The sequence below is a fragment of the Lemur catta genome, chromosome 3 (assembly GCF_020740605.2).
Source record: "Lemur catta isolate mLemCat1 chromosome 3, mLemCat1.pri, whole genome shotgun sequence".
Lineage (NCBI taxonomy): Eukaryota > Metazoa > Chordata > Mammalia > Primates > Lemuridae > Lemur > Lemur catta.
Window position 1 is genome coordinate 108,474,412 of NC_059130.1, and position 12,645 is coordinate 108,487,056.

The window sequence follows — 12,645 nt, forward strand, 5'->3', positions numbered from 1 at the left end:
GCGAGATCCGAACGGCTGTGGCGGCGGTTCTGGTTCCTCCCTGAGGCGTCGCGAGCCCGGCTGGGTCTCTCGCTGGCCTGGTCTCCTCGGCAGCCATGAGGCGGAGAGGCGCCGAGGAGGAGGCCTGCGGCGTGTGGCTGGACGCGGCGGCGCTGAAGAGGCGGAGAGTGCAGGTGGGACGCTGGCGGGTGGGAGGCCCCGCGGCGTTCACGGCGTGTAGAAGCGGGGCCAGACGCGTGCAGAGCGCGGGAGAATGGTCCCTCGAAAGGCTAGTACCGGGGCCCTGTTACGTCACTCCTGTCGCCTCTGTTTACCTCCATAATGACTGAAGCCCGCAGAACATTAAAGGTCATTTAAGGTGGGGTGACAAAACTGCTAGTGATAGTGGTATGTGTTGTTTGCTTCATACAGGAAATATATGTGAAGAAATTGAGCACAAATTGGAAAATTCTAGAGGTCATGAGTCCAAGCTCCTCCTTTTACGCAGTTTTGAATTGAGACTTGGAGAGGGGATATAAGTTGAGTGAGGTCACAGATGGGTTAAGTGTAGGAGCCAAAGTATATCCCAGTTCTCTTTGGTGCTAAGTATGTTTTTATTTTTTAACCGTTGCTTATGAATCATATTTGCCAGCTTGATTTTGTAAGTATAACTAGGTTTGAAAAAAGATTATTTTCTTCTAGTATGGAAACACGAACATCTTAAAACTTTCTAAAACACTCATTCAATAAAGACGTGTTGAGACCGGGCGCGGTGGCTCACGCCTGTAATCCTAGCACTCTGGGAGGCCGAGGCGGGGGGGGGGGGGGGGGATCTCTTGAACTCAGGAGTCCGGGACCAGCCTGAGCAAGAGTGACCCCGTCTCTACACAAATAGAAAAATTAGGTGGCTGTGGTGGCGCTTATAGTCCCAGCTATTTGGGAGGCTGAGGCAGGAGGATTACTGGAGCCCAGGAGTTTGAGGTTGCAATGAGCTGTGATAATGCCACTGCACTCTACGGAGCTAGCCTTGAGTGTTGTCTCAACGAAACAAACGAAACAGACCCTCAGACCCTCTCACCTCGGGGTGAGAATTCCTCAAATTTGCATATGCATCCATGTCCCAACATCTCAGCCTTTACTAGAAGCCTTTTGCAGAGACTTAAGCTCCTAAGGAGTCTGCGCAATTGAACTCCTCAGAGCAAACTTTCCACCCTCTCCCCAGGCCTGGAAACCTTGCTTGTCCCTGTGTCTCCATATCCCCTTCAACCTAATTCAAAAAGAGTGGGGGAGGTTTTAAAGAGACAGCTTCTAATACATTTTGCCCTTTGGAATCCCTGGAGCAAAGAATGTTATCTGTTTTTAAAATTAAGAATATGAAATATATAACTTTGTTCAGTAAATAGAGAATTCTTTTCCTTCTATTTAGTAGTTAGAATTTGGGTCACATCAGGAATCAGAAACACATTCTCTACAATGTAGATATTCCTCAGAGAGAATCTAGTAACCTGCTTTTATCAACCTTAGTATTTTGTGTTAACTAAGCTTGTTAAATCAGCAGTTTAAAGTTATCTTGCTTTCTTGGCAGTCTTTTTGTTCTTCTCTAGTTCCTGAGTTAGTATGCAAAAAAGTATGGGCTATATTGTATTACAGCACAGAATTGTAACCATTTTTCCTCCAAATATAGGGGAAAGGGCTAATTTATGGATGGTAGGGAAATATATATATTTACCAAAAGTGGTCAAAATGTGCAATGGTTATTGAACTAGGAGTAAACCTTTTATGCCATTAGAATACATTCTTGAATGACATGGGATCAGTGGGAAACCTGTATACCAGTTTAATTTAGAAAGAGGAGAGAAGTGGCAGAGTTCAGGAGACAGAAAAAGGGAATATCTCTCAAAGAAGAGGAGAGCCAATATTTATGTCTGTAACTCGTATACCCCAAATCGTGCCTTTTTCCCTAACGGTGTTATGGTGAAAACATTTGTCTGTGATGAAGTGCACGGCAGGTATGGAATCCTCTCTCCAGGATCTCTATGCCCTCCTCTTCCTCTGATTTCTGGAGGTCTGAACCTATGACCACATTCACTAACACCATTTTCCCTTCTTGTTGATTCCCAGAGGCACTTGTTAAAACTTTGGTTCCTGACTAGTATCTGTTACTCTGACTTTCAGACTTCCAGCCCAGGGTAATAAACCTTCCCTTTCACAGGATGTAGAAACATGGCTTTTCCTAGAGTGGCTATCAAATAGGTATATAATCCTTTGAGTTTTAATGTTGGAAATGGATGGGCAATAGCTAGTGGCTAGTGTTTTAGAAAACATGCCTCTTCCCACATCCCTGAACAGAACTGTCTACTATGTTGGGGAGAATGAGTGGTTTGTAGTTCGGCCAGTAGACGATAAATGTCTGTGTTTGGAGTTGAGTTTGTTTCTCTGCTGGTCTGACTACCCACAGGCATGGCATCTTTGGCTTCATGGTATGGAGGATACTAGATTTTTTTTCATTTCTTTTTTATATTATGAAAGTAATATATGTTTGTTAAAAAAAATCAAATAGTAGAATTGTGTCAAGTAAAAAAAGGCCTCACTGGTAGTAGCTACTGTTAACAATTTGGTATCCTTTGAGATATTTTGTATGTGTATATGTATATATACATATTTGTTTCCCCCACACATGGGGAAACACATCAAATATATTGTTCTGCTACTACTCACCTTTCACTAAATTATGGTGGAGAACTTTCCATGTGAGAATATAGGTTTTCATATGGGTTTGTTTTGTTTTGAGACAAGGTCTTGCTCTGTTGCCTGGGCTAGAGTGCAATGTCATCATCATAGCTCAGTGCAACCTTAAACTCCTGGGCTCAAGCAATCCTCCTGCCTCAGCCTCTCAATTAACTGGGACTACAGGTGTGTGCCACTATACCTAGCTAATTTTTTTATTTTTTGTAGAGATGGGGTTTTGCCATATCACTCAGGCTGGTCTTGAACTCCTGGCCTCAAGCAATCCTCCTCCTACCTCCTCCCAAAGTGCTAGGAGTATGGGTGTGAGCCGGCGCGTCCGGCCTAATGTGGGTTTTTTTTAAAAGCTATTTTAATTTACATGATTTTTAAATTTTATATTTTAACTTTGCTGCCTGTATATTTATCGAAAAATATTTCTAACAGAGGTCTTTCTGGACATTAAAGAGGTAAAAAGATTTAGTATATGATATGTATATTTGCTGTCTCTTACTTGCATTATATTTTAAATGTCATAATTAAAAAAAAATGCTATTTCTTCTTTACCTTTAATGTGATTTAGTTTCTTACCCTTGAAATATATAGCAGAGAAAGGAATATGTAAAGGTACCAGAAATTTTGGCTGAGTCACCAGTGGTTTCTGGACCAGCCTTAGTGGAACACTACATGCCACTCTGATATTCAGCAACTTTTTTTTTGAGACAGGGTCTTGCCCTGTCGTTGGAGCTGTGTGCAGTAGCATCATCATAGCTCACAGCAACCTTGAACTCCTGGGCTTAAGTGATCCTGCTGCCTCAACCTTCCAAGTAGCTGGGGGACTACAGGCGCATGCCCATAATGCCAGGCTAATTTTTCTATTTTTTATAGAGACAGGGTCTTGCTCTTGCTTGGGCTAGTCTAGAACTCCTGACCTCAAGGAATCCTCCAGTCTCGGCCTCCCAGAGTGCTGGGATTACAGGCGTGAGCCACCGCGCCCAGCCGAAAAGCAATCTTTTTAAGGACTATGAGACACCGTCTGGCCATATGTGCTCTCTTACACGTTTTAGACCTTGGCTAGTCCTCTTCTCTTTCGCTGTGCTCCAGCCATACTGGCCTTCTTGATGTTCTTCAAGCTAAGTACGCCCCTGCTTGTGGCTTTCTTAACACCTCTGCTTGAAATACATAGGGATTAGATAGTCACATGGCTCATCTTTCATTTGTTCAAAAGTCAATTTATCAGTGAGTCTTCCCTTAACCACCATAAAATAGCAACCTTTCTTTTATCCCCATGCCCCATACTCCCTTACCTCCTTATTATTGATTTGTTTTTCCCCATAGCACTTTTTGCTCTCAGATATACTATATACTGTATATTTACTTGTTCACTTATTGTCTTTTTTCTCCTACTAAAATGAAAGTTCCTTTAGGCAGTTTTTCAAACAGCAGTCATGGTAGGTACTCAGTAAATATTTATTGCATGAGTAAATGAACAAATGAACTAATCTATCTGGACTTTGCTTTCTCGGTCTGTTAGATAGGGTTATAATTGCATATTCTTTCTTTCTTGCTCTGTTCAGAGTATAAGTGGGAGGATTTTAAGCTTTTTAGAGCAAAGATTGACTGAGGACCTTTAGGAGAATGGCAGTTAAAGTGTATAATTAACAACCCCCCCATACTTACTGAAATGATTTTTAAAAAGATAGAGAAGAAAAGTTTATTTTCATTGAAACTGAAAAGTCTCAATAAAAATACTGAAGTCTAAAATAGCAGCACTATTAAGCTCTGTACTATGGAACTAATAAAGTTTTATAAATCTAACTTAAATGTTTATCAGTATGATCTTACCTTTGTGTAATGGCTTATGGTTGTAAAACTTTTTGACATGTATTATTTCATTTAACCTTCTCAATAGCTTTGTGAGAGGGGTGAAATGATCCCCATTTTACAGGTGAAGAAATTGAAGTTCAGAGATAATTGCTCAAGATCACATCAGAGTAAGTGTAGCTCTGAGGCTTAATTCCAGGTTTTGTGACTCCTGGTCCAGTGTGTTTTTTTCATAATGTGTAAGATGTCCTCAGACAATAAAAAGATGAGTAAGATAGTTTGAACCCCTAACATCAGGGTATGAGATAAATAATTGTCAGATTATAAATGCCTTAGAGGCATAATTAAATTGTTTTAGGGGCTTAGAGAAAGATGAAATTACATTTTATTATGAGTGGAAGAGTGTGGTGGTTTTTAAATATGTCCACAAGTTCTTCAATATCCACTCTTTAAAAGATGGAGCCTAATTCTGCTCCCCTTGAGTATGGGCTGTATTTAGTGATTCTAATGAAGATGGAATGTGGTAGAAGTATAAGTGTTAGAATTCCAAGGCTAGGTCATAAATGACATTGCAGCTTTAGCTTTATTCTCTCTTTGAGGGAAGCCAGCTGTCATGTTGTGAAGACACTGAAGTTTCAAGCTCTATGGAGAGGTCTGTGAAGTGAGGAACTGAGGCCTCTTGCCAGCAGTTGTATGAATGAGGAAGTCATCTTGAAAGAGGATACTGCAACCCTGGTTGATATCTAAATTTTTTAAATTTAGAGACAGGGTCTCACTCTCTTGCCCAGGCTGGAGTGCAGTGGCATAATCATACCTCGATATAGCCTTGAACTCCTGGGCTCAAGAGATCCTCCTACCTCAGCCTCCCAAGTAGCTGGGATTACAGGCATGAGCCACCACGCCTGGACCCATGTTGATATTGTGAATGCAACTTCATGAACTGTGAGACAGAACCACCCAGCTAGGCATCCCAAATTCCTGATGCACAGAAGTTGTGAGATAATAAATGTTTGTTGTCTTAAGCTGCTAAGTTTTGTGGTAATTTGTTATGCAGTAATAGAAAACTAATACAGATTTTGGTCCTAAAGGTGGGATGTTGCCTAACAAAAGCCTAAAATGTGGGAGTGGCTTTGGAATAGGACAGTGGAAGTCAGCCAGAAGGGCTTTGAGGAGAAAGCTAGTGAAAGCATGAAGAGCTTTTAAGGAAACTTTCTAGAATTATGATGGCCTTTGAGGAGGCTGTGGGTGAGGATTTAAAGGAAAGTGGGAAAAGTCTTACTGGAAACTGGAGGAAAGATCCTTGTTATGTAGTGACAGAAAGTTTAACAACACTGTCGGCTATAGTGAAGTGAAAGGTAGAAAATGTACCTAATGTTACCTAACTGGGTGAGCTAAGGAGATTTCCAGGTGGAGTACTGAAGATGTTCTCTGGCTTCTTTTTGCTTATTATAACAAAAGCCAGAGGAGAGAGATAAGCTAAAGGGATTTTTATGAAACAAAAACAGAACCTGGACTTGCTGGTTTTAAAAATTCTCAGCCTCTCCAGGTGGCATACAATGCTAAAGTTGAGAAATTGCTTCTGGGAAAAGATGAATCCTGGGGACTGTCAGGAATATTTGATTAAAGATAAAGCCAAAATTGAGCCAAGGTCTTCTGTTAAGACCTTAGAATAACTTAGTTAAAGTTCTGGCCCACATGGTGGCTCACGCCTGTAATCCTAGCACTCTGGGAGGCCGAGGCGGGTGGATCGCTCAAGGTCAGGAGTTTGAGACCAGCCTGAGCAAGAGCGAGACCCCGTCTCTACTAAAAAAATAAATAGAAAGAAATTTGCTGGACAACTAAAAATATATAGAAAAAAATATTAGCCAGGCATGATGGTGCATGCCTATAGTCAGTCCCAGCTACTCAGGAGGCTGAGGCAGAAGGATTGCTTGAGTCCAGGAGTTCGAGGTTGCTGTAAGCTAGGCTGACGCCATGGCATCTAGCCTGGGCAACAGAGCGAGACTCTGTCTCAAAAAAAAAAAAAAAAAGTTCTAAGGTGGTTACTTAGAGAACTATTTAGTCAAAGCACTGAGACTTGTAAGAATCTTAAGGGTGTAGTCATTTAGTAGAAGCTGAAGGTAGAAGGCGGCTTATTTCTTAGAGGTTTGTGGGTATGACTTTTCATTAAGAAGTATACCCCAAATAAGATTCACAGAGTTTTAAAGAAATTGCAATAGCATTAACATTGCCAGCTTGGGTAGAAAAAGTGATAGTACAAATGAAAAGTCATGGGAACTCCAAACTTCCACTGGCAGGAAGCAAACTGAAAAAATTACTCAGCTGCAAACATAGGATGACTCAGAGGACAGAACCAAGAGCTCAGAGGGAGAATTATTCTATTGCAGGAGCAGGACTTAGTTCTAATCAAGGAACTTTTAGCATTTGCTTGGCTGGATTTGAGAATTGCCATTGACTGATGACCCATCTGTGCTTCTTTTTTCCTCCTTTTTGAACAGGAATGTCTATAGCAGTTATGGTATTCCTGTTCCACAATTGTAAGTTAGGTATATGAGGGAAGATACCTGTCTCTAGTTCACAGGCTTACAGATCTAAAGGAACTGTACTTAAACTACACTCATGGACTTCATCTGTACCTGTTTTAGATACCAGTATCCTTGATTTTGGGCTGATGCTATAAAGAGATGAGACTTTGGTAGGGTTTGTGGAGAGAGTGAGTATATTTTGCATATGGGAAGAATGGAAATAGTTTGTGGCCAGAGGGTGGACTATGATGGTTTTAAAATATGTCTGCTCTCTTCTCTTTAAAAGGTGGGGCTTAATTCCCCTACCCTTAAGTTAGGACTGAATTTGGTAACTTCTCATGAATAGAATGTTGTGGGAAGTGACAGTGTGATTTCTAAGCCTGTGTCATAAATGGCATTGTGACCTCATTCGATTGCTCACTCTAGGGGAAGTTAGCTTCCACGTTGCCCTATGGAGAAGTCCATGTGAGGAACTGAGGCTGTCTGCTAATAGCCATGTTAGAGAGCCATCTTGGAAGTAGATCCTTCAGCCACAGTTAAGACTTCAGATGACTGTAGCCTGAGCCAACATCATGACTGCAACCTCATGAGAGACCCTGAGCCAGGACCCCCAAGCTAAGTAGCTCCTGTATTCCTGACCCTCAGATACTGTGTGAGATAAACGTTTATTGCTTTAAGCTTCTAACTTTGTGGTAATTCATTACACAGCAGTAGGTAACTAATACAGATGATGTTAAGAAAGGCTTTGTGAATAATAGTTGGAGACTTAATTGCCCACTTTCAGTTATGGATAGAACAATTAGAGATTAACAAGGAAATAGAAGACTTGAACAACTCTGTAAACCAAGTATACCTAACAGACATATGTATAGAATAGTCCACGCAACAACAGCAGAATACATAATCTTCTCAATTATACATGAAGCATTCGTCACAAATGCTAAGCCACAAAACAAACCTCAATACATTTAGAAAGATTAAAATCATGTAATGTATATTTTCCATCCATAATGGAATGCAGCTAGAAATCAATAACAGAAGGAAAAGGGGAAAATTCATAAATATGTTGAAATTAAACAGCACACTCCTAAATAACCAAAGGGTCAAAAAAGAAATGAAAAGGAAAATTAGTAAGTACTTTGAGATAAATGAAAACAAAAACACAATGTGCTAAAATTTATGGGATGCAGCTAATACCATGCTTAGAGGGATATTTATAGTTGTAAACACCTATATTATAAACAAGAATCTCCAATCAGTAACCTAATCTTCCACCTTAAGAAACCAGAAAAAAAAGAACAAACTAAACTCAAAGTGAGCAGAAGGAAGGAAATAAAATTCAGAGTGTAATAAACGAAATAGAGTAAAAAAAATTGAGATCAAAAGTTGGTTCTTTGAAAAGATCAACTAACTTGTCAGACCTTTAGCTAGACCAATCAAGAGTAAGAGAGAGAATAATCAAATTATTGAAATCAGTAATGAAAGAAGGGGCATCACTACTGACCTTACCGAAATAAAAATTATATGGGAATACTATAAACAACTGTATGCTAACAAATTAAGAAAACCTAGATGAAATGAACAAGTTCCTAGAAAGTCACAAACTATCAAAGTTGACTCAAGAAGCAATAGATACCTTCCAGTGAGAAGGCGGGTGCAAGATGGCTGCGGCATGTGGGAGCGTGAGGGCTTGGTTGCAGTAATAACTGGAGGAGCCTCAGGCCTGGGCCTGGCCACAGCGGAGCGACTGGTGGGGCAGGGGGCCGCTGCTGTGCTTCTGGACCTGCCCAGCTCGGTTGGGGAGGCCCAAGCCCAGAAGTTAGGAAAGAGCTGTGTCTTCGCCCCAGCCGATGTGACCTCTGAGAAGGACGTGCAAGCAGCCCTGACTCTAGCAAAAGAATAATTTGGCCGCGTGGATGTGGCTGTCAACTGTGCAGGTATTGCAGTGGCCATTAAAACGTACAACTTAAAGAAGAGCCAAGCCCATACCTTGGAGGACTTTCAGCGAGTTCTCAATGTGAATCTCATGGGTACCTTCAATGTGATCCGCCTAGTGGCTGGTGAGATGGGCCAGAATGAACCAGACCAGGGAGGCCAACGTGGGGTCATCATCAACACTGCCAGTGTGGCTGCCTTCGAAGGCTAAGTTGGACAAAGTGCATACTCTGCTTCCAAGGGGGGCATAGTGGGCATGACAGTGCCTATTGCTTGGAATCTGGCTCCCATAGGTATTCGGGTGATGACCATTGCTCCAGGCCTATTTGGCACCCCTCTGCTGACCACCCTCCCAGAGAAGGTACGCAACTTCTTGGCCAGCCAGGTTCCCTTCCCCATCCAACTGGGTGACCCTGCTGAGTATGCTCACCTGGTACAGGCCATCATCGAGAACCCGTTCCTCAATGGAGAGGTCATCCGGCTGGATGGGGCCATCCACTTGCAACCTTGAAGGGAAAAGGCAGAGAAAACACGCTCCTCTGCCCTACCTTCCCCTGGGGTACTACTCTCCAGCTCAGGAGGTAGCCATTTTGTAACTGTTCACCAGTCACCTTCTGTGCCTAACAAAGTCTCTATTTCTAAAAAAAAAAAAAAGAAGAAGAAGCAATAGATAATCTAAGCAGACCTCTAACAAGTAAGGAGACTGAATGAGTAATTTAAAAACTTTCTGCAATGAAAAGCCCAGATCCAAATAGCTTCACTGGTGAATTGTACCAGACATTTAAAGAACAATTAATGCCAATTGGTCACAAACTCTTTCAAAAAAATAGAAGCGAAGAGAACACATTCCAGCTCATTCTAAGGCCAGTATTACCCTGATACTAAAACCAGATGAAGACATCACAAAAAAACTATGCCAATATCCTTTCTGAATACAGACACAAAAATACTCAACAAAATACTAGCAAACCAAATCTAGCAACACATAAAAAGGATTATAAATCATGACCAAGAGGAATTTATCCCTGGAATGCAAGGTTGGTATAAATTTGAAAACCAACTAATTTAATATACCATATTAATAGCATAAAAGATAACCACACGATCATTTTAGTAGACACAGAAAAAGCATTTGACTAACACCATTTTATGATTAAAACATTCAACAAACTAGAAATAGAAGGTAACTTTTGCAACTTGATAAAAAGGCATCTGTGAAAACCCATAGCTAACATCATCCTTAATGAAGGAAGACTGAATGTTTCCACCCTAAGATCAAGGACAAGAAAAGATCTTGCCCCTCTATTTACCATTGTACTAGAGGTTCTATCCAATTTGACAAATAAATGAATAAAAGGTAACCACATTGGAAAGGAAGAAGTAAAACCATCTCTATTTGCAGATGACATGATTTTATATATAGAAAACCCTAAGGATTCCACTTAAAAAAAATACAATTAGAAAAAATGGGTTTGGGCTGGGTGTGGTGGCTGATGCCTATACCACTAGCACTTTGGGAGGCCGAGGCAGGAGGATTGCTTGAGGCCAGGAGTTTCGAGACCAGCCTGAGCAAGAGCGAGACCCCTGTCTCTACAAAAAATAGAAAAATTAGCCAGGTGTGCTGGTGCACACCTGTAAGTCCAGCTACTTGGGAAGCTGAAGCAGGAGGATTGCTTGAGCCCAGGAGTTTGAGATTGCTGTGAGCTATGATGACTCCATTGCACTCTAGCCTGAGACAGAGCAAGACCCTTTCTCAAAAAAAAACAAAACAAAAAACTGTTCTAAAATTAGGTGATATTTACACAACTTTGTGAATATACTAAAAACCACTTAAATGTATACTTAAATGGTTGAATTTTATGATATCTGAATCATATCTCGATAAAGCAGTTAAAATGAAAAGAAAGAATGGCTTTGTGGAAGAGGTGATATTTAAGGTGGACCTTAAAGCAAGGGTTAGATTTTGTTAGAAAGCAAGAGATGGGAGGTGGCATTCTAGGGACAGTATGAATAGTGCCACAAAGGCAGGAAATATAAGGGATGTTTGTGAAATAGGAAGTGAAAGGGAGTCCCCACACCATGCTCACTTCTGACACCAGCTGCAAGTTTGGGAGTCCCCACAACCACTCCCAGGTTTCATAATTGGCTACAAGTACTTGCAGAACTCACTGAAAGCTGTTATAATTATGGTTCTAGTTTATCACAGTGAAGAGATACAGATGAGAATCAGCCAATGGCATGGGCACATAGGGCAAAGTCTAGGGGAATTCCAAGCCTGAAGCTTCCAGTGTCTTCTCCCAGTGAAGTATTAGACAATGCTAACTGCTCTCAGCAATGATTTGTGAGAGGACCCACATAGTACTGCCAACCACAGAAGCGTACCTGAGCCTAGGTGTCCAGAGTTGTTATTGAGGCTTAGTCACATAGACATGGTGGTTGACTCACCTGCTGGGCTGAGCTTTGTTTCCAGCTCTATGGAGGTCAAGCTGATAATGCGTGGCCCAAAGCCCTCACCATAAATCACATCGTTAGCATAGATGATCTGGTGTGGTCCAAGGCTTCCAGGTTAAAAAAGACACTCCTATCCAGTGGGACATTCCAAGGATTTAGAGATTGCCTCTCAGGAGTGAAGGGCAAAGTCCAGGCCTTTTTTTGGGTAATACTCTTTACTATATAGAGAGAAATTCAATTTGGCTAAACTGTAGGGTATATGTTGGGGACTTGATATGTGATTAGGAGAGTAAACTAGTGCCATGTTGGAGAGTTAACTAGTGCCATGTTGGAAATTCATGGAAGGCATTTGACATAATGGGAGCTGTCTCTAAGAAGATTAACCCAATGGTGATTATATGAGAATATGTAGTACTTGAAAGGTAGGCTAGAGAAATTTGGAGGATATTGCTGAAGTTGAGGCAAGAAATAACAAGGGCCTAATCCAGAATAGTAGAAGTTGAAAGATATTTAATTTTATTGGATTATTGGTCTCTATAATCATATCTGAAAGTGTAGTTATGCTCAAGAAGGACCTAAATGGGCTTGGTGGGGGATCTCCTAAATGTTTTTAAGCTATGGCTTTGGTCCCATTTTCTGCATCTCTCAGTGTCTCTTCCCTTTTAAAGGCCCTTTGCATCTTCAGATCTGATTATATTTAGGAGCTAGAAATTGGTACCTTAGTAGAGGATGATTATAGAAAAAAATATAAAAAATATGACTTGAAATAGTATTTGGAAATTGGGAGAATAGGTGCAGTGTATATAGGCTGGTTGTATGTATACATAGTAATACTTCTATTAACAAAGTGAATACTTTCCAGGGGGATTCAGGGATTTGTTCCAGAGTAGGGATTCCTCCTCCAGTGCATTTCCATTGAGGCATCTTCTTTTCCTTCAAAATGAGCACAGTGCTCTTCTTTCTTTTATGGGATTGTCATCTGTGCTATTGAGAGGGACACATGTGGCCATCGCTATAATGGAAGTAGCTAAAATAAGGAAGATTTAAACAGATCTTCAGGCTGGGTGCAGTGGCTCATGCCTGTAATCCCAGCACTTTGGGAGGCCATGGGAGGATCTCTTGAGGCCAGGAGTTTGAGACCAGCCTGGTCAACATAGTGAAACCCCATCTCTACAAAAAATACAAAAAGACAGCCAGGCGTGAGTGG

The 12,645-nt window shown here is 41.2% G+C and overlaps 1 protein-coding gene and 1 pseudogene across 2 annotated transcripts in view; both read left to right on the forward strand.

Moving 5' to 3' along the window:
• The window catches only part of LOC123634387 (aurora kinase A and ninein interacting protein), a 25,215-nt gene continuing 12,570 nt past the window's right edge, over window positions 1–12,645 (forward strand). The window contains exon 1 of the mRNA XM_045545937.1: window positions 1–173. Within this exon, the coding sequence (XP_045401893.1) occupies window positions 96–173 (78 nt within the window). The 5' untranslated portion in view covers window positions 1–95. The remainder of the gene's footprint in view (window positions 174–12,645) is intronic.
• On the forward strand, window positions 8,714–9,513 carry LOC123634385 (annotated as a pseudogene). Its single transcript, XR_006733899.1, has one exon. The product of XR_006733899.1 is annotated as a 3-hydroxyacyl-CoA dehydrogenase type-2-like (transcript).